General features: G+C 44.3%; 1 protein-coding gene and 1 long non-coding RNA gene across 2 annotated transcripts in view; one reads left to right on the forward strand and one right to left on the reverse strand.

Annotated features, from left to right (window-relative positions):
* The window catches only part of POLN (DNA polymerase nu), a 68,585-nt gene that overhangs the window by 29,342 nt on the left and 16,335 nt on the right, over window positions 1-22,908 (reverse strand). Inside the window, 5 exon segments of the mRNA XM_064151567.1 lie at window positions 604-735; window positions 3,399-3,481; window positions 15,040-15,154; window positions 15,907-15,984; window positions 18,811-18,868. Coding sequence (XP_064007637.1) covers window positions 604-735; window positions 3,399-3,481; window positions 15,040-15,154; window positions 15,907-15,984; window positions 18,811-18,868 — 466 coding nt within the window.
* On the forward strand, window positions 12,519-15,352 carry LOC135179583 (uncharacterized). The gene is made up of 2 exons (XR_010304045.1): window positions 12,519-12,623; window positions 14,657-15,352. It is a non-coding gene; the product is annotated as an uncharacterized LOC135179583 (long non-coding RNA).

A 22,908-nucleotide genomic window follows, 5' to 3' on the forward strand; every position in this document is an offset into this window, starting at 1 on the left:
AGCTGTTAAAAGACAATATTTCAAGCTGCTCTATTTTTCTCTCCTCTAATTACTACGCTCCTAGGATTCCCTAAATATAAATGAATATGTAGACTAACAACAAATTTGATGGGGGAAGAGTCTGCAGCTGCCTGCTCTGCTCTGCACACATCTGTCACCACAGATACCACCTGAATTTCAAGAACATAAATTCTGACTGATGCAAAAAAAAAGATCTGTTAAAATGAATGGGCTCTGCAAATTGACTCTTTGACTGACTGGCTGAACTTCCATGGTCCAGCAGCCATGTAGGGTGTTTATTAAGGAAGAGATTCCTTGGGCTGTTTTGTGTTGGAGTACATCACATGTCAAAATGATGCAGTGTGACTTGACATGCAGTAGGGTTCACTCTGAGAACAGGTGTCTTATTCTGTTAGCATCATTCTGAGAAAGGGCAGACAGGTTTAGCCAGCTCCTTTTAGAATTAAAAGGGAGAAAAACCTGGTTCACCAGGAAATAAAATCCATTTTTTTCCCTTTTCCCATAACTGAATTTGGGTTAAGTTGAATCTTTGTCTCTCCCATTGATCAATAAACAAAAACATGCTTACAGACTTCAGCTTACCTTTGTTTCTGCATTCTTCAATGGTTCTTCTTGTAAAGTCATGTAATGTCTTGTATTTCTGCATAAAACTCTCTATGAACTGGCTGGCTTGAAGAGGAGTAGTTCCCAGGCAGTCAGCAAGGCGTTCCTTACCTGGTGGTAAAGAAATAAGCTTTAGTAGGTAATAAAGCAGAACAGAAATCACAGAATCATAGAAGTCACTAATTCATAGAATGGCTTAGCTTAGAGAAGAGAAGACTCTGACTAGACCATAGAGCTGACTTCCAATACCTGAAGGGATCCTACAGGAATGCTGCAGAGGGACTTTGCATCAGGGCAGGACATGGGGGATTGGTTTGAAGCTGAGGGAGAGCAGGGTTAGACTGGATCTTAGGGTGAAATTCTTCAGTACAAGGGTGGTGAGACTTTGGAACAGGTTGCCTAGGGAGGCTGTGGATGCCTCCTCCCTGGGGGTGTTCAAGGTCAGGCTGGATGAAGCACTGAGCAGCCAAGTCTAATAGAGAGATCTGTCTGCCCACGATGGAGAGGTTGGAGTAGGTGATCTTTGAGGTCCCTTATAACTTGAGCCTTTCTGTGATTCTATGTGAGATCTAAGAGCATTGATCAGAAAAGATGGGGGAAAGCTGAAGACAGTTTTCCAGAGTGTGAAGATTTCACCTAAGGGGTACAGTTTAAGCCCATTTATGAACCAAACAGCTCCAGCAAAAATAAAACATCAACATTAGTCATAGGAGGTTTGAAAGACAGAGATATTTATGTCAGCTGCACAGCAACACAAACCCTGCTCTGTCTCTGCACAAGAACATAAGTTGAGAGGCGACATCAGAAGGCACCAAAGGCACAGAATAGTTATTGTCACAGCAACGTGTCACAAAAAATTCTCTAGCATTTTTGTACAAGAGAAGATTTCAGCCACCAAAATGCCATCACTGTCACTCTGATGTGCACTGCAGAACAGTTCTGGAGCATTTTGTTCCCAGTCATGACAGGATATGCACTGAGCTGCAGGATCATCTGTCTGGACAAAGTACTAGTAGAAAGAATTCACATGACAGCCAGGGTGACTCTTGCTGAGTTATTATAGGTCTGCATTTTTGTTTGACATCTAATGAATTGGGATTTTCTTCCTGGGTCAGCAAATAACAATTCTATCTGCTAAGGCACACACTGGCAACAGCTCAGAGATGGCTATGGCTTCCTTAGAGACTCACAACATCTATGTTTGACCATGTTAGCCATTTAAAGAGATACTTATATGCTGAACAAAGTATTGCATAAAGTAATAGGAAAATGAAATTACCATATCAGTAAGGAAGTCTGAAAGGTTCCAGCAAAATGCAGTTCCTGGAAAGCAAAAACTGGGGAATGTACAGCCTTGTAATTACATCAGATCACAGGATCAACCAGGTTGGAAGAGACCTCCAAGATCATCCAGTCCAACCTAGCACCCAGCCCTATCCAGTCAACTAGACCGTGGCACTTTCCAGCCTGGTTGATTCTATTCTATTCTTGAACACATCCAGGGATGGCAACTCCACCACCTCCCTGGACAGCCCATTCCAATGCCAATCACTCTCTCTGCCAACAACTTCCTCCTAACATCTAGCCTAGACCTCCCCTGGCACAAGTTGAGACTTCTGCTGCTGGTTGCCTGGCAGAAGAGACCAACCCCACCTGGCTACAACCTCCCTTCAGGTAGTTGTAGACAGCAATGAGCTCTGCCCTGAGCGTCCTCTTCTGCAGGCTGCACACCCCCAGCTCCCTCAGTCTCTCCTCAAAGGGCTGTGCTCCAGGCCCCTCACCAGCTTTATTGCCCTTTTCTGGACAAGTTCCAGTGTCTCAACATCTCTCTTGAACTGAGGAGCCCAGAACTGGACATAGCTCTAGGCTCAGGAGTTGACTAAAGCTTCTCTGAGCACTTTCCTGGAGTTACCTGGGAATAGTTAGGAGCAGCCTGTGAGTTTCAATGCTCTCCACTCTGCAATGCCATCTTCCAAAACTATAAATGTTGTTGCTTTCTCTGCTTTTCAGCTTGACATTCCTCTGTGCCAGTCTAGGGCTTGGACATATTGTCATTAATTCCTCATGGATGATTCTAAGGACTGTTCCTCCTTAGAGAGGTTTAGGTTGCCTTAGTTTTACAAGCTGGCCAAGGCCAAAGAAGGTGAATTGAATTGCTCAGAGAAAGCAAAAGACACTTGTCTCCTCTCAATATTTGATTAAGGTATCAACTCCTAGACACAGTGAGATTCTTCTTTCTTAATTTTTTACCACAGAATCATAGAATGATGAGGATTATGGAGTCTCTATCCTTGGAGACATTCCAAAGCTGTCTGGACATGGTCCTGGGCAAGTGGCTCTAGATGTCCCTGCTTGAGCAGGGTGATTGGATCTGGTGACCTTCAGAGGTCACTTCCAACCTCAGCCATTCTGTGATTCTATAAATATATTTTGAGACAATATCGGAGTTTTTGACTTAATTCCAGTGAATTAAATTTTAGTTATTCTCAACTATGTTTATCTACTGCAAAACCCACTCAAAATTAAATTCACTTTAGACAAAGATAACTGCTTTGGTTACACCAGCAGCAAATAAATGCAAAGATCAGAGTCAGCTTTGCCTGTGTCAGTGTGGCTGCACTAATTGGATCATTTAATAATCTGTGATAAAACTAAAGTTGTAATATTCTGCCCAACTTGTATTCACCTTTACAAATTCACTTTGCTGATATAAATGATGTAGGAAGTTAAATCTGTTGTAGCTGGTTGGGATTTTTTGGTCTGAAAATGCCTACCTGCTCCATATACCACAGAGTAAACGATTCGCTTTGCTTGCTCTCTGTCTGAGTGTTTCACTTCTTCAGGTGGAATCTCCTTCCTGAGCAAACAAAGCAGAATCACACATTTTCAGTTGAAACTTATGTCAGTTGTCATGCCCACAGAAAATGCATTTAAAGTCAATAATCATTTAATAACTACAGACTTGTAAGGTAGGAACAGGAGCGCTGAAGGGATTTTATCTTCAACCAGAAATCATAGACTCATAGAATGATTTTGGTTGGAAAAGCCCTTTAAGATCACCCAGTCCAACCATACTTTAACTCTGCCAAAGCTGGGTCTAAACCATGGCCCTCAGCATTACATCTCTGCCTCTTTGAAACACTTCCAAGGGATGGGGATTCAACCATCTCCCTGGACAGCCTGTTCCAGTCTTTGAGAACCTTTTCAGGGAAGAAGTTTCTTCTAATGTCCAACCTAAACCTCTCCTGGTGCAACTTGAGGCCATTTCTTCTCATCCTATCATTTGTTACTAGGGAGAAGAGACCAATTCCCACCTGGCTCCAACCTCCTTTCAGGGAGTTGTGGAGAGGAACGAGGACATTTTTAGCCATGGAAAATGCTTTGATTGACAATCTTTGAGAACATGACATACTTCTCTGTATCTTCCTGGAGAAGAGCCTTTCATTATGATGATGATATTCAAACACTCTGAAAATCAGCAGAGGCACAGATTTTCTCTTGGTTGGCCCAAACACTAATTTTAGCCAAGCCTATACACATTGCTGATGCAATAGAGATGATACTCTGAGCGATAAACAGATAGACCTTGAATGCAATCAGACTTAAACAAATCCTTATGGCAACTCAGGTTTCTGAAGAGGAAAAAATACAACAGCATATGGTTTCAAACCTTCAGTGAGCACACAGTCTTTAGATTTGCAGAGGCTCACATTGTCCCTTTGGATAACATGGACTTTGCACTGCTCACTATAGGATAAGAAACAGAAAATACTGGATAATGTAACACTTAGTGTTTTCCATCTGCAATTCCCACTTAATTCAGTCACTCTGGTCATTGAAGACTTTTAGAGTTGGCCTTCTTAGTGATTCCAGGTCAAAAGTTCACAGCTCTTTTGAATCAAGTACTTGAATAAGAGGACAAAGCGGCAATCTGAGATGGTGAGTTCACAATTAGGAAGATTGACATCATAAAGGATTTCCTGCAGCAACCTCTGGCAGAATATCTGCAGGAAATTCCTGAAGAACCTGGCAGAAAGCTATCCATACACTTGAGAAAGCATCTGTCCAGAGCCAGGAGGAAAAAGAGAATCTGATAAGAAAGCAGATCTTACCTGAGGATCTTCCTGAGCCAAAGAATTAAGACTGAAGAATGCTGAATCTAGGGTAACAATACAAAAGACAACACTGCCTTGCTGCTGCTGCTGCATAACTCAAACTAGAGGCCTGGAGAACAGCAAGGGTTTGTTGCAGATTTACTGACACCTGAGGCTAGAGACACAGAGGCAAGGGGCCACCAGAGGGTATGTTAAGCTGCTCACTTCTCTGAAGAAGGGTTGTAACAGACAGGACACAGTGAGTAAGAAGCCATGGAGACCCACAGAGGAACACACATACTTATTAGATCATGGTGCTGAAGAAGACACAGGACAGGAGTCTTGCTGAGAGGGACTGATGGTTCCAGAGAAACTTGAACAGTGACAGAAGAAACTAGAAGTTGATTATGTGCACATAACCAAGAGTTAGGATTTGAAGGATGCTGCATTATCCAAGCCTCGACTCAAAAGGGCTGACTGGGAAAACCAGAAATAGACTCATGGCTGCAGTCATGGTAGGCATCACCATGAGGAGAATCCTGTGCTTCACTTGTAGCAGATATCCATGGCTGTGGAGGTGATGACAGTTTACCCAGGGAGGTGGTGGAGTTGCCATCCCTGGAGGTGTTCAAGAAAAGACTGGATGAGGCACTTAGTGCCATGGTCTGGTTGACTGGACAGGGTTGGGTGATAGAATCATAGAATCAATCAGGTTGGAAGAGACTTCCAAGATCATCCAGTCCAACCTAGCACCCAGCCCTAGCCAGTCATCTAGACCATGGCACTAAGTGCCTCATCCAGTCTTTTCTTGAACACCTCCAGGGATGGTGACTCCACCACCTCCCTGGGCAGCCCATTCCAACAGCAAGACTGGACTGGATGACCTTGGAGGTCTCTTCCAACCTTGTTGATTCTATCTATGAACCACAACAGTCACTTAGCATCCCCTGGTCATGAAATACATGAGAAGCAATTCAATATCCAGAGCTTTATGTGCAACAGCTCATTTCATGTATCAGCAAACCCAAAATGGTCAGTCAGCCCCTCCTGGGGTGGGCAATGTGAGCAGAGAGGCATTACATCTAGCGCTGCAGGTCTGTTAATTTATGTTCCACATTCAGATTCCTGGAATTCTGGGATAATAAAGTGTGAAATTGCCATATAAATCACAAGTACTTGAGCAAACAGAAGTCATTAATCAAAATGATCTCTTTTTTTTCCCCCTAATAATAAAAACGTGGGGTTTTTTTTTCTGTTTGCATGGGCAGTGAATGGTTTCTGCTCAGGATGTTTGATTCCTTCTGAAATACAGAGTGGCACTGCTGCAGTCTGAGGTGAAGGCTATTTGTCCTTTGAGCAACAAAATGAGGAGGGGAAAGGCAGTTTCTCAGAAACACATTAGCCACATTAGAAATCCCCAGTGGGCTTTCCCCTTCAGCCTGTTACCTCTGCAAATAGATTGATGTTTCTGATAATTAATTGGTTTTAATGGGCACCGTGAGGATTAATTTCAAGTTGAAACTTTCACTTTGGATTTGGATTATTAGAGCTGCCTTCTAATACCTGGAAGGATCCTACAGGAAGGCTGCAGAGGGATTTCTCATATGAGTGTCCAGAGACAGGACAAAGGGGAATGGTTTGAAGCTGAGGTAGAGTAGGTTGAGATTAGATCTTAGGAAGAAGTTCTTCAGTATGAGAGTGGTGAGATTCTGGAATAGGTTACCCTTGGAGGCTGTGGCTGCCTCCTCCCTGGGGGTGTTCAAGGCCAGGTTGGATGAGGCTTTGATCAGTCTATTCTAGTGGAAGGTGCCCATCCCATGGCAAGCAAGTTGGAACTAAATGATCTTGAAAGTCCCTTCCACCCCAAATCAGCCTGTAATTCTATGAAGACCTTAAAAGAAGAGGAATATCAGATTCACAGAATCATAGAATCAACCAGATTGGAAGAGACTTCCAAGATCATCCAGTCCAGACTGTCCTCACAGGGCTATGTTCCAGGCTCCTCAGCAGCTTCGTTGCCCTTCTCTAGACACGCTCCAGTACCTCAACTTCTCTCTTGAATTGAGGAGCCCAGAACTGGACACAGTACTCAAGGGGTGGCCTGAACAGTGCTGAGCACAGGGACAGAAGAACCTCCCTTGTCCTACTGGCCACACTGTTCCTGATCCAGGTCAGGATGCCATTGGCTTCCTTGGCCACCTGGGCACACTGCTGGCTCATGTTCAGCTACTATCTACCAGTTACCTCTAGATCCCTCTCTGTCTGGCTGCTCTCCAGCCACTCTGTCCCCAGCCTTTATACCCAAGGAAAATACAGCAACCTTATCTATAATTTTCACAAAGCTTAACTATGAGGCAGAAAACCAAGTCCAATCCAGAGCAGAGCTGTGGATGATTTTGTTTTTAACCTGCACAGTGCTGAAAAGGAAGGATTAACACAAACATTTGTACAGGGAAACGAGCACACAGAGCATGAAGCATATGACCACAACACAAATCCACGAGGCCATAGGGCACGAAGTGTGAGCAATGCCAAAGTAAAACTTTGTGAACAGGTAGCACTGGAAGGAAGTCAGCCTCCAAAGGAATGCGCCAAGACATTTCAGCCTTGCTGGGAAAGGCTGCACAGTGACGGAAATCGTCTGTTTATGTGCAGGAAAAGGCAGAACAAACTCCTCCAACACAATATCTGGCAGACAGTCACACATTGCCTTGATCTGGGTCACATTCCAGACAAGCCAAGCTCAGGCGTAACAGTCAGAAAGCTCTTAGCCACTCTTCTGCATCTGCCAATTAATCCAGGTCCTAGCTGTGAGTTGCTGATGACAGAGGTTCTCCTCCTGCCCTGGTGAGGCCAAATCTGGAGTACTGGGTCCAGTTCTGGGCTCCCCAGTGCAAGAAGGACAGGGGCTTGCTGGAAAGAGTACAGCAAAGGGCTACAAAGATGCTGAGGGGATTGGAACATCTCTCTTATGAGGAAAGACCCAGTTCCCTCAGTCTTTCCTGGGTTATGCAAGTGAGCTACAAGGTTAAAGATTGTTACCAAGAAACATCTCACCCAAGGGCACACACCAATAAATGAATCAATGAAGCAGGGCATTGGGACACCTGCATTTGCACACCACATGCCTCACTCACATCTCCTTGTCTAAAGGGCAATACACAGGGTGGGACCCCGCATTTCATGTCTGTTTATTTCCCCTCTGGCTTCAATAGAGGCAGAGCTGGAAAATCTCTGCCATGGATCTCCCATGTAATTACAGGGGTCATGGACTTCAGCAGAGAGGGGAGAGGGTCACAGCCTCCCCCTGAGGGTCACTCAGGGAGTTTAAATTTGTGCTTTATTTAGTGTAGATGTTTTTATAAAAGCTTTTAGCTGTGTTCAACTCCTTTGAATGAAAGACTACAGCACTGAGAGCTCAATGACATCCTTCCTAGGTCACTTCTGACACTTTCGTCATTGTGCCTCTTCTCCCTCACTATTTGCCACCCAAGCAAACTGTGATTTTGACACCAGGAAAAAGCTTTCTAGCCCCTCTAAAACTCTTTTTACTCGACTCCAGAAGCACTTTAGGGATCTGAAAAGTCCTTCCAGTGATTAATCATAAAATAATTTACCTTGTGTGAGCAGCCTCTACAGTACATTGCATGAAGATTTATTTCATTAGTCTTCAACCTTGTCTTAAAGAACCTGAGAGCTGACTCTCTTGTATTTTAGAGGGATAAAGACATGCCTTTGCAGTTTACTCTGTGGGCCAGGAGTCTCCTCGTGCTACATTTTAAAGTAGCAAAGAACCAGATAAAGAGACTGAAGCAAGGTCATATGGCAAATTAGAGCTGTCATCAGTTACAATTTGTTGGAAGATGCATTTGGGAGCAAAGTGATCCATTACATCTATTAAGATATTTACCTGCACGTTGATGTGCCACTTATTGGATTCTGAAGTGAAATTAGAGAGCATTTATTTTCTGTGCTCTTGACAAAGAAAAGGCCACAGAGAGACTTTCCTTTAAAAATGCACAATTCTGGGCATCTTTCAGTTAGATGAGAGAGTCCCTGACAATGATGAACGTGTCACCCTACCCTTCAACCTTCACTGCTGCAGGAACAAAACCAAAAAGGGCTTTCTTCCCACCTCTGTAGCCTCTCTTGCCTCGTGAGTGACATGGACAAGCAATGGTGCCCCTGTACTCGGCCCTGGTGGGGCCATAGCTTGAGTACTGGGTTCAGTTCTGGGTGACACAGGATAGGAAAGACACTGAGGTGCTGGAGCATGTCCCAAGAAGAGCAACAAGTGCGTGAGGGCTTTGAAGGGCATCATATGAGGAGCAGCTGTGGGAACTGGGGTTGTTAAGTCTGGAGAAGAGAAGGCTGAGAGGAGATTGTATTGCTCTCTACCACTCCCCAGGAGGAGGCTGGAGTGAGGCTGGTGTTGGACTCTTCTTCCATGCAACCAGCAACACGATGAGAGGAAACGGGTTTGAGTTCAACATGATGAGAGGAAACAGGTTTGAGTTGCGCCAGGAGAGGTTTAGACTGGACATTAGGAAAAGCTTTAGTGAGAGAGTGGTGAGGCACTGGAACAGGCTGCCCAGGGAGGCGGTGGAATCACCATCCCTGGAGGTGTTCAAGCAATCGCTTTTGCTTCCTTGATTTCATCAAGAATTAGCTTGACACTAAAGTTAATTGAGTTGAATGAAATAAAAACATTTTATGAAGCTCTGGAGGGTGCTCACAAATTGAAGCATTTTATCAAGGTCACTCTAGAAGAAGATGAGTACTTGGAAGTGGCTTTTTCATACACAAACGTTAACAGACACCAGGAGACAACTGAGGTCTGTCCAGCCTCCTCTGAGCTCGCTTTCTCCCTCTTTTGTGTGTTAGTTGTACTGGTGACAACTCCAACACTCTATTTTTCATCTATTCCAGAATGCTAAGAAAGGAATAATCAGCTTCTACTGTAACAGAAAATGAAGCTGTCTGGTTAAACTTGTCATTAACAACCTGGTTTATTTAAAGCTATTGTTTGGCTCTTCTAAAAACAAAAGCCATGAAGCTTCCTGAAGATTTTATTCCCTCTGCCTTATTATCTGCTAGTCTAAACAAATGTCACAGCTGCACTTCTCCAAGGGCCTGTAAACTACAAGGTGAAATTTCCCCAAGCTGCCACACAGAGAGAGTGTTAAATTTCATTAATATCAACTATTGCAAGGGAGCTTTCAAAACAGAGAGAAATTGCTTTGCTGCAGAAGTAAAACTGTTAAAATATTCCACAGCAACCCCCATGAGGTGCTGCACTTGGAGCTTAGAGTGTTTTAAAACTGGTTCTGAGAAGGCAAACTCAGCATCCTCCTTTTCACTACATTTCAGCATCTACAGGATTATTATTTTGGGGGACGGGAAAGATGTGGGGGTGTCTGGGACAAGGGAGTAGAAAGGAGTAGGTGAGAAAAGTGCTAGCTAATGAAACCACTACATGGATGCTCTTTGGAAGAGTATAGTGCAATAATTAAACATCACAAGCCCAAACCTAGATCTGTTTACTGTATCTCAACAGAAAGTTCAAACACATCTACAGAAATACACTGAAGCCCTCATGTGTGGAGGCAGAGCTACCTAACCAGGATATTCCAAAGGCAAAGCAAGGGTTATCACAGCTCTCATACATGCTGTCTTTGCAAATGACAGTTTTCAAGTGCCTCCTGTCAGAATCTTTTGAGGAGCACCCATCAGTACAATCCTTAATGCAGAAATGAAACTGCTACTGGAGTCATTCATTAGGAACCAGAGACATTTCACAAGTGGTGGAGTGAGGGATAAACATCTCAACCCAGCACTTGGTCTTGTTGAATCTCATTCCATTGCCCTGAGGCCACGGATATAACCTGTCCAGATCTCTTTGCAGAGCCTTCCTCCCCTCCAACTGCCGCTCAACTTACTGTGGTCTGCCAACTGGCTGATGGTGCCCTTGATCTCATCACTCAAATGAATGCTACTGACATTAAACAGAACTGGCCCCAACACTGAGCCCTGGAGGACATCCTTGTGACTGGCCACCAGCTAGATGTATGAAATATCCTAAACAAAAAGACAGTGTTTGGCTGAGGCTGAAGCTTTAACCTGTTTGCTCAAGAACACATTTGAAACAGGGCTGTATAGAACACCTGTGGGCAAGTGCCTGTGTATTTAGCCAGCACATCACCAAGCATGTGTGCACACCTGACCTTATCTTTTCCCAACAGCCCCAGTATCTTTTTGTATCAACTTTGTATATCTTTTTGTGTAATTCAGCCCACCAGGACTTCTTTTGATTTATTTCAGGAATAGCCAAAATACCTCTGCTTATTTCCTGTGCTCTTCAGAACTCAGCAGGATATCAACAGATAAAGCTATTGTCAGGAAGTATCCCCAACTGCCAAGTGGCTGGATAAACAAGAGTCCCTGTTTTGCCCTAGTTCCTGCTAGACCAACTGCCAGTCAGCAACAGTTTGGCCCCCTCACCACTATTAGATATCATCAGTTCTGTGGGTCCCCTGCCTGGCAAGTGGCAAGGAAATAAAATTTCCCCACTTCCTGGAGGAAGACAGGCTGCAAAGTACAAAACAAACCTTTCTGCTCTATGGGCTTTCCATTCAGTTCTGGTTCAACTTACTGAAAACAAAATGCTTTTGTCCTTCTGATAGGGCAATCTCGAGCACTTCTGTGCTTTGTTCCTCTCCAGGATTTCTCTTGAGTGATATCCAAAACCAGCATGTCTCACTCTGACCAAAATGGTTCACAACAGGTATTACCATGAGCCCACATTCACATCAGCTGAAGGAAAATGGACGTTTATGGTCAGCACATTTTACAAGCAGCCTGCAGTTCCCAAGATGATTGGAAATCAAGTGCTCAGGTTGCTCTGATTCTGGCAGGGTCAGTGTAAGCTAAAGATTCTTCCCTGTCCTCAAGTGGCAGCCAACCAAGCTCACACTATAAAAAAAGGCCAGAAATGTTTTTCAAAATGATTAGTAGGAGTAAAGAATTTCTAAATCCCTTGGGATTCCATGATAGCCACACATGTGCTTATTTGAGATAGCAGTTGTCATTGCTACTGTCCTGGTTTGAATGTTGGAATATTCAAATACTGCTGAATTGGAATATTTTAATGAGAGAGATTAGATCATTGGTTATGAGAAGAAAATAAGAGTGATGTCTCTATCACCCATTGATTTTGCATAGGGATATAAATCCAGGCAACAGAAACAAAGTCAGTCAGTGTCTCTGTTGCTGCTTGCTGTATTAACTATCTCTGCCTGAACCTGTGTAACTCCTTATCCAGCAATCTCACCCCTGCACATAAGCCTTCTGAAATAAGAGAGGCAGTGGGAAAAACAGTTGTTGTTCAGAGCCCTTCTGGGTGGTTTCTGCTGTTCCAAGACAGGGTTTGAATTTCTATGTTACTTTAAATCTGTATATAACTGCTTACAGTTGCAAATATCTGTATATATCATATATATATGCTTGTAAATTTGTGCTGCACTGTAAATATAGCTTCATTCCTTAACTTCCAGCCAGCTGAGTTAGTCTGGTGAATCATGGGGGAGGGAAACTCCCAAACTACCACAGCTGCAAAGAAACAATGAGCTATGTCCTCTGTTCTGCAGCCATCTTTGGTAACTCTCTGTAAAGGGTTAACCCTCCAGGGGGAGTAATCTTGAACCTGACCCTAGGTGGTCTTGACCCCTCCCCAGGGGTGAGTCTGAACACTACCAGGTGATGGTTAGCTCCTGTCTAAAGATCCATAAAAGCAGGGGGACTTCCTCTTTCACTCCCTCTGTGCTCCCTGCCTCTGTGCTTACCAGCATCACCATCCTGTTTCTGTTCCTCTTTGTTTTACCACGTGGCCATCACCATCAAAATCAGGTTGTATCTACGCATTTTGTATTTGTTTTCCCTTCCCTCTACCTTTGTAACTTCCCTACCTCAGATACCTTTTTAATTCATTGTTAAGCTTTTCAACTTCCAAATCGAGTGAGATTTATTTCTTTGGGTGTGCTTACCTTTTCCTCTCTCTACATCTAATCCCTTTCTTTTGGGAAAGAATGGGGAAGAGGGAAGGGCACTCTATAAAAATTGTTATTTGGTTCTATCAACTTTATTTGAGTCTCTGGAAAGATAAATTAGAACCGAGACAGTCTCTGAAAGCCAGACAGAGCCAGATGAACAATTATGGTGCCCAGGACTTACTAGAAGGTAAATTCAGTGCATGAAAGAAGGCACTGGAACAGATTGCCCAGAGAAGCTGTGGAGGCCTCAAGCCTGTCAGTGTTCAAAGGCAGGTTGAATGGCACTTTGAGCAAACTGGTCTGGCAGGAGGTGTTCCTGCCCATGGAACTAGATGGTCTTGAAGGTCCTTTCCAACCCAAACCATTCTGTAATGCTGAATACTAGATTCAGCAGAAAGTTACTTCAAGACATGAGCTTTCCTGAAGCTCAACAGAAGAGTCAGCAGAACCATTATGTAATGCTTTTGTAGACACACCATGACACTTCAGTCTGATAAAAATATTTGCCTGTAATATTTCATTAAATTTAAAGTTCCTGTGTAGCAACTCTAAGAGGTTGACGGCTGCCAAGAGCTGTGAGGTTGCTGAATAGAATGGTATTTCTGGAGCCTTGCCCAGAGCTGAGACAAAATTTGACTCATCTTCATGCATACATTTGCAACATACCTCCAAACTAAAATAAGGATCTAACTCCATCACGAGGTTTTGGTGATATCATCTAAGAGCTAAGGATTTATTAAAATATCCAGAGAAGCTGCTAAGTGACTTCAAAGAGAAAGGTGCTCTCTCTATAGCTACACTGGTTGGGGTGTTTGTGACCCTGATTTCTGCTCTCCCACGCACCTCAGGTGTTGATTCAGCTCTTGGTAGCAGAATGATTATAATTTGAGGTCCATTTTGGTTCTCTGTATGCTTCAGCCAGTGCACGGTGCTGGCTCATGCTGAGCTGCTCATCACCAGCACCCCCCCAAGTCCTTCTCTGCCCAGGGAGGTGGTGGAGTCACTGTCCCTGGAGGTGTTCAAGCAAAGCCTGGATGAGGCACTTAGTGCCATGGTCTAGTTGACTGGATAGGGCTGGGGGATAGGTTGGACTGGATGATCTTGGAGGTCTCTTCCAACCTGGTTGATTCTATGATTCTCCTCAGCACTGCTCTCTACCCATTTTCTACCCAGTCTGGATTTCTGCTTGGGACTGCCCCAACTCATGAGCAAGACCTTGCACTTGGCATTGTTGAACTTAATGAGACTGGCACCGGCCCATCTCTGCAGCCTGTCCATGTCCCTCTGGATGACATCCCTCCCTCCAGCAGCACACAGCCTGGCATTATCATGTCAGTAATCTTCATGATCACAAATGTATTTTTTTTGGTTACTAAAGTATCATTTTTTCCCAGTGATCACATCACCCATCAGAAGGTGAAAGCATTAAACACTATGAGTTCACAAGAATTCTACAGGAAAGCCACAGAGGGATTTTTCATAAGGGTGCCCAGAGAAAGGACTAGGGGGAATGGTTTGAAGCTGAGGTAGAGCAGGGTTAGATTGGATCTGTGGAAGAAGTTCTTCAGTACGAGGGTGGTGAGACTGTGGAACAGGCTGTCCCCAGAGGCTGTGGTTGCCTCCTCCCTTGGGGTGTTCATTTCCAGGTTGGATGAGACCTTGAGCAGCTGAGTCTAGTTGAGAGTGTCCCTGCCCATGGAGGAGAAGTTGGAGTAGATGAGTTCTGAGGTCACTTCAAACCATTCTATGATTCTATGATTCTGTGATTTCAAAGTAATCTCACGAGCTCCAGCCTCTCTGTTTCGTGTACACAGGTAACTTTGATTCCAGTATTTCAAAAATGCTTAAACTTGTACTAAAAAAAAACCTTTGCTCTGCACTTTTTTCCAGCTGGATAATCTACTGAACTGCTGCTCTGGCTTTTTAAAAGGAATTGGTGAACAAGAATACAGCAATAAAGCTCTCAGCATGCACTGCTCTCACTACATCATTACACCAGATTTAGTCACAAGGCTCATACTGGTCAGTTGGATTCCCATACTGGCCAGTTGGATTCCCATACTGGCGACATGGCCATTACCATTGGCATGTGGTAATTATCACAGTGGAGAAGACAAGGCAGAGAAAGACAGAAAGGAGTTGTAGTTTGTGGTGTTAAAGCAGTATTAACAACAGCAAAATGCTGCCTTTTGTAATCACTGGGCTGGAGGAGTTGAAGTTACTCCTATTGTTTTGTCCACTTACTGTCCCACCTGTGCACCATTTACTCTTACCACTGAGAAGCCAGCGTGGAAAAGATATCGGTGGTTTCAGGTTCTTGGAACAGCTTCAAAAGCTCTGGTTCAGAGGATAAGTCAGCAAGGATCCTTAACTCAATGTGGGAGAAATCTAGAAAAGAGTGTTCAAATAAATCTATTGCTCTAAAATAAAAACCCATCTCTGCCTTTGATCCAAACTGTCAGAAATTTAAATGCAAGCCTGGACTCTCCAGCCATTTCTTCACACTCAAGAAAACCCAAATACCTCTAAAAAGCTCATCCTGAAGATGTTAGATTCCAGCCACAAGATCACAGTCTGATTCCTTTGCTACCTCCAGAGGTTAATTAATCTTATGAGCCCTTTGTTACTACTTGATAAGGTTTATGTATCAGACACTTCTGAAGTACTAAGGAGAAAAGGAGGCTGAAAGGAAGCTGAAAGGTGAGTCTTGGTCTCTCCTAGTTACTAATGAGAGACAGGATGAGAGAAAATGGTCTCAAGTTCCTCCATTGCAGGTTTCAGTTGGACATCAGAAGAAACTTTTTCCCTGAAAGGGTTCTCAAAGACTGGAACAGGCTGCCCAGGGAGGTGGTTGAATCCTCATCTCTGGGGGTGTTTCAAAGAGGCAGAGATGTGGTGCTGAGGGCCATAGTTTAGCCCCAGCCTTGGCAGAGTTAGAGAATGGTTGGACTGGGTGATCTTAAAGGGCTTTTCCAAGCAAAATGATTGTATCATTCTACCAGTACACATAATATACCAACATTAACTGATACAAAGGGGTCTGACAGCCTTGTAAAATGCACATTCTACAGGAGAGAGGAAAGAGATGACAGAACTCTGAACATTCACATACATGAGAATAATGATGCATGCTACATTACCTGCTGCTAAAAAGGTCCAGCCTTTTCTGGAAACAAACAATGTTCTTGGGGAAATTGTTACTATTTCTTCTTCTTTTCCTAGAGGGGAGATAGATATTTAAGTCTCAATCTCAAAGTACTGTGATTCAAGCCACAGGAGGTTTTAAAGGCCATAGCAAACAGAACTCTGCCCACAAATGGCAAGATAAACAATTTAGCAGAGCACCAATTGCCAGCATCACAATGTATTTACTCTATGGGTCATCTACAACATCTTTATCTCTACCATGCCTGCAGTACAGAGAGGAATAGCTAGACTGAGAGTAAGGGGCCTGAAATCATGCTAGGGGAGGTTTAGGTTGGGTGATAGGAATAAATTGTTTCCTGCAAGAGTGGTCAGGCATTGGAACAGGCTGCCCAGGGAGGTGGTGGAGTCTCCATCTCTGGAGGAGTTCAAGAAACATGTGGACATGGCACTTAGGGACATGGCCATGGTGGTCTTAGGTTGAAGGTTGAACCAAACCCTTCCCAAAACACTATCTAACATCTACAATAATTAATAGTACTCACAACCCACTTAATAAAGGAGGCATCCAGATAGGGAAGGGTCTATAGAGATGACTAAAAACATATTTTCTTGTCTTAGAGCATGCTGCAGCAAAGTGTTAACAACCAAATTCTGAGTTACAGGTGGTAGGGGAATACTGCAGTGAGAATACAGAGCTGATACAGGCATCTACATTCTAATCCCCTGTAATATCACAGAGCAATAAATTACATTGAGAAGGGATTAGAAACTCAATGCACCCTGGGAATACCACTTGTCTGGGTGTAAAAAGAAATGGTGCTTTGAAATACAACAGAATTACCTGAGCAGAATAAATGTGGAAAGAAGAAAACAAATCATAGTATCCTAGAATGGCTCAGGTTGGAAGCGACCTCAGAGATCATCTACTCCAAACTCCCTGCCATGGGCAGGAACATCTCTCAACTAGACTCAGCTGCTCAAGGCCTCATCCAACCTGGCCTTGAACACCCCCAGAGAGGAGGCAGACACAGCCTCCCTGGGCAGCCTATTCCACAGTCTTACCAGCCTTGTACTGAAGAATTTCTTCCTAAGGTCCAGCCTAACCCTGCTCTCCCTCAGCTTCAAACCATTCCCCCTTGTCCTGCCTCAAGACACCCTTATGAAAAGTCCCTCTGCAGCCTTCCTGTAGGATCCCTTCAGCAGCTCTAAGGTTCCCTCCAGAGTCTTCTCTTCCCCAGCTCCTTCAGCCTATCCTCACAGCAGAGCTGCTCCAGCCTTTGGATATTTGTGCCCTCCTCTGGACTTGCTCCAAGAGCTCTGTGTCCTTCTTACACTGGGCACACCAGAACTGGACACAGGATTGACGGTGAGGTCTCAGCAGAGCAAAGTAAAAAGTCAGAATCCCCTTTCTTGCCCTGCTGGCCACACTCCTCTGGATGCAGCCCAGCACACAGCTACCTTCTGGGCTGCATGAGGGCACTGCCAGGGAACTTCTCAGCAACCAACAGCCCCTAGTATCTTTCTTCAAAGCTACTCTCAATCCACTCTGCACCCAGCCTGCATTTGTGCCTGGGCTTGGCCCAATCCTAATAAGTACATCTTGATAGAAGAATAAGAAACTTATTCTGAGATCATCAACCAAATTGATTGTCTACCAAAAGGCCTCTGTGCCAGAGTGATGCACAGCAGCTCAGCTTTCCACAGCCACTGCTCACAGGGCTTTATTTTTTTATACATGTAACAGAAAAACCTATAAAAATGAATCATGGAAACAAAATGAAACTGCTGTCACACTTCTACATGGTCTGCAACAGACCCTGGGTTTATGATCTGTATTATTTCAAATGCAGGAAGCAAATAGCTGTGAAATCAAGTCTGCCTTTATCTGAGAACCAAGTGCAACAGCTGAGCAGCATTTCCCAGCTCTGCCTGTAGGTACTTGAGGAGAGTTGATGTTGGCAAATCTCTCTTCTGTAAGTCTACTATTATATGTTTCTGCCTTTATCACTTGAGCCATGCTTTTCTAGACTTCACTTTGATTTTGAATCATCTGAATCATCTGCGTGAAATTCACTTCTTCAGAGAAAGAGTGACTGCCCATTGGAATAGGCTGCCTGGGGAGATGGTGGAGTGCTGGAGGTGCTTAAGAGGAGGCTGGATGAGGCACATTGAGGTGCTGGAGCATGTCCAGAGAAGGGCAACAAAGCTGGTGAAGGGCCTTCAACACAAGTCTTATGAGGAGTGGCTGAGTGAACTAGGGTTGTTTAGTCTGGAGGAGGCTGAGGAGATACCTCATTGCTCTCTGCAACTCCCCCAAAAGGAGGCTGAAGTGGGGATCAGTCTTTTCTCACATACAACAAGTGGTGAAACAGGAGGAAATAGCCTTAAGTTGTTGCAGAGGAGGTCCAGGCTGGATATTAGAAAAAACTATTCACAGAAAGGGTTCTCAGGCACTGGCACAGCCTGCTCAGGGAGGTGGTGGAGCCACTGTTGCTTGAGGGGTTTAAAAGAGGCATGGATGTGGTGCTGAGGGATGTGGTTTAGTGGCAGTGGTTTAGCAGCAGTGGTGGGATTGTCATCTCAGGGTGAGTAGTTGGACTTGGTGATCTCAAAGGCCTCTTCCACCCTTAGCAGTTTAATGAGTGTGTGAATTACATCTAGAGAAAGGAACAATGAGATAGCCAAGGGAAACAAATAAAACATCTAAGAGTGCTGAAACAGCAGATTTTGTGGAGGAACAGTCAGCAAAAAGCAAGTGGTTTAAATGCTAAGGTGTAACTCAGCATCAATAATCCTTTCTATTCCTTAATGCTGGAGCTATTGATCCACCTTAAAACAGAACTCAGGCCCATCAGTAGATAAAATTGCCTCTTCATGTTAATGAAAACACAGCTTGCCTTTTATGTACTGCTTCCTTGCAATGTTAACTGGGTGTTTAGAGATACCTTGAATGTTCTACAAAGAAGAACAGAAATGCTTACTAAGCTCGAGTTTGTGAAAACACAGGCATGAGCAGTTCTACAAACAGCATAAAAAACATGAGTGGTATGGATGGCAACAAGGTTTTTCTCTCACATAATAAATAAGATAAAGCACTTTGTCTTTCAGAGACATCTTCACACTTGGGTAACTACAGATACTTCTGAACATTTGCCCTTTCTTCAAAACTGGAAGCTTATCACGATCTCTCTCTGGCAGCCTTCCCAAATCCTGCTCTCTGGATGCACCAGAGGACATAATTAGTAACCCAATAAAAATTATTTCCTTCTTATTTGCAGCTATTTTTAGACACAGTGCATTACTGTGGAGGAAAGAATAGATGGGAACTTCACCTTACACCAAGGAAACAGCTTCTTTACAGTGAGGGTGGTGAGACACTGGAACAGGGAGGCTGTGGATGCCCCCTTCCTGGACAAGGCCAGCTTGGATGGGGCCCTGAGCAAGCTGGTTTAGTGGAAGCTGTCCCTGCCCACAGCAGGGAGTTGGAACTGGATGATCTTGTAAGTCCCTCCCGACCCAATCCATTCCAGGATTCTGTGCTCTAGCCATTTTTCTAGTATCTATTGCCACTTCTTTTGACATGCATGACAAAATAAAGGAGATTTTTGCAAACCACAGCACAGCAGATAAGGTTAGAAGTGACAGCTAACTTATCAACAAACAGGCAGGGCTAGGGAAGCCAGCAGATTTTTCTTTGAAGGTCTGGGTTTATAGAGCTCCAATAAAGCATGAAAGATGACACATTAAGAGCTTCCTTCTGTTATTTTATGTCATTATGCCTCTTCACCTGGAAAGGTAACAGATGACAAGAGGTAATAGGTATTAAGCTCAATGTTTGTACCTCCACACAATGCATTTGCAAGTGGTTTGGGAGTTAGATGAACACACTAATGTTATGGGATGCTGTGAATTCAGGAGATGGGAATAGTGCTAACTGATTTCCAAATCAGAATTGTCATTTTCTGTGCAATTCTCAATTTAAGATTGCTATTTTAAACTTTAAGGGGGATGTAAAAGCAGACTGAAAAAGCCCTTGAAATTTAGAGCAACAATCAAAGAAGAAAGCACACAACCAGAACAGTGTCAATTCTAGTCTTGGGATCGCCCTTAAATGTCTATAATTAAACCAAAAGAAGCTTGATTTAAACAGGACCTGAGGAGGAAATACTTCCCCAGGAGAGTGGTAAGGCACTGCAGCAGGTTGCCCAGAGAAGCTGTGGAGGCTCCAAGCCTGGCAGTGTCCAAAGGCAAGTTGGATGGGGCCGTGAGCAAGCTGCTTTCTCACATAGCATTCAAGCCTTACAAGGAGAGTTTTAAGAGGTAATTTTCAAAACACGGCTTGTGGCTCGATACACAGAGGAAATACGAAGCTCAGCAAGGCCAGCACAGCAATAGCAGCTTGTGTGCATGCCTGCTTCCTCAAATCTTAACTTGTCTGCAGTTGCCACCTAGTGGCTAGTGAAAACCCAAAGACATCTACTTTGCTGTAGAATCATAAAGACTTCTGCCAAAGGACTTCTTCATTTTTGGTACTAGGAGGGTGCTATGGGATGTGGTGTCAGAGGCTTCGGTGAAGTCCAGGTGAACAACATCCACAGCCTTTCCCTTGTCCACTAAGAGAGTCACCTTCTTGCACAACGCGATCAGGTTCATCAAGAAGGACCTGACCTTCACAGAATCATTTAGGTTGGAAAAGATCTTCAAGATCATTAAGTGTCAATGCTGACTGGGCCTGGTCAGCTGTTTGCCCTGCCTGAGCTATGTGATGGCACTCAAAATTATTTGCTCCGTGACCTTCCCTGTCGCTGAAGCTGGACTAACAGTTCTGTGGGTCCCTGGATCCTCCTTCTGGGAAGAATCATAGAACCCTGAACTGGTTTGGGTTGGAAGGGACCTTCAAGATCATCTACTTCCCACAGCTTGCTATGAGCAGGGACACTTTCTGCTATACCAGCTTGCTCAGAGCCCCATCCAAACTGGCTTTGACCCCTGCCAGCCTTGGAGCCTCCATAACTTCTCTGGGCAGCCTATTCCAGGGTCTCACCACCCTCGTACTGATGAACTCCTTCCTAAAATCCAGTCTAAACCTGCTCTCCCTCAGTTTCAAACCATTCCCCTTGTCCTGGCTCTGAACACCCTTATGAAAAGTCCCTCTGCAGCCTTCCTGTAGGATCGCTTCAGGTACTGGAAGGCAGCTCTAAGGTTCCCCCCCAGACTCTTGTCTCCTCCAGGCTGAACACCCCCAGCTCCCTCAGCCTGTGCTCACTACAGAGGTGCTCCAGACCCTGGATCATCTTTGTGGCCTCCTCTGGACTCTGTGTCCTTCTTATGATGGTTTTATTTTTTGTATCTGCCTTCTCACTTTAGCTGATTTACACTGATTGTTTGCTTTAATCACCCCTTAAAGCATTGTAAAACACAGTTAAAAAGAAACTACCTCAGCAGATATTCAGCTTCAATTTGCCATAACAAGCTAGGAAATGCAAAAATAGCTACAATATTTATGATTGCTGGCAAGAATATACCCAATCCTTTAACACTTTGTAAAGTGGCTGGGCGCTGCCATGCATCTTCTGTATCAATCAGTGATTCAGAAACAGATGGTATCAGTTCCATAAACATTTCACACAAAAAGCAGCCATGCCAGTGCTTTCCCTTATAAGGAAAACAAAGCCTTAGGCAACCCTGGATGCTAACTTCAGCAGCATTATTTTGGAGAAAAACAACCTTTAAGAAAAGTAGATTTTGGGCCATTTTTAGCACGGTGGGCCAAAGGTCACCTTGTACTGGATGTGGTTGTTCAAGACAGCTGTCTGCACAGCTCCGACTAGAAAATGCCCATGAATCACAGCAGGATATTTAACTGGGACCTTTGTGCTCATCTTTTCCATCCTGTCCCACCACTTTTCCCATCTGGGTGCGTGAGAAGTGGGAGCAGCAGTAACAAACCTCTCTCCCATTGTTAAACCAGAATCCACTCTCTCTTACCCAGCAGAAAGCAGAAACACCTCCTGATAGCTGATGACAAATTGAACAGCAATAGGTACTGTGGTATGATATGAATGAAACTTTAACTGTCAAAAGAGGTAAAAGAAGAGCTAACGAAGTCACCAATACTGTGAGGATGAGAACCTTCCAGGACAGCTTTCTGCTAGAACTCCAGAAGTCAGCGTACCAGTCAGGACTTGCAAGGAGCCATATGGCCCCATGAATGCAAAGTGGTCACAACATAACCATTGAGTTTAACATCTCTGCTCCTAGACAGAGCTCTGAAATCATAGATTCATAGAATGGTTTGGGTTGGGAAGCACCTTAAAGATCATCCAGTGCCAATCCCTCTGCCATGGGCAGGGACACCTTCCACTAGAACAGCTTGCTCAAGGCCTCATCCAAGGTGGCCTTGAATACCTCTAGGGAGGGGCCATCTGCAGCCTCCCTGGGTGACCTGTTCCAGTGTCTCATCACCCTCACTGAAAAGCATTTCTTCCTAATCTCCAGTCTAAATCTCCCTTCTTCCACCTCAAAGCCACTGCCTCTCATCCTATCACTACAAGTCCTTGTAAAAAGTCCCTCCCCAGCTCTCCTGTAGTCTCCCTCGGTTAGTGAAGGCTACTCTAAGGCCTCCCTGGAGCTTTCTCTTCTCCAGGCTGAACAGCCCCAGTTCTCCATGCCTGTGCCTGTAGGGGAAGTTCTCCAGCCCTCTGATCATCTTTGTGGCCTTTTCACCCAAGCCTGCAGAAAGCTTCTAATGCCATTTGTAGCCATGAAGCTCAAGGCCAGTGCCTGCACAGACAAGCAGTCCTCAAACCTGCATAAGCAAGAGATGACAACACTTTTGAGCACAAGTTAAAAGGACAACACCCTCATGGATTCTCCACTAAGCTTCATGAGCCAAATGCCACTTCTGCTGCTATTCCCTATTTCCCCTCTCTCACAAAGCCTTTGCTGAGGTCAGGCCTTCGCTGAGAAATGCCAAGATTAAAACAAACAGAACC

This window comes from Pogoniulus pusillus, chromosome 11 (genome assembly GCF_015220805.1).
Source record: "Pogoniulus pusillus isolate bPogPus1 chromosome 11, bPogPus1.pri, whole genome shotgun sequence".
NCBI lineage: Eukaryota > Metazoa > Chordata > Aves > Piciformes > Lybiidae > Pogoniulus > Pogoniulus pusillus.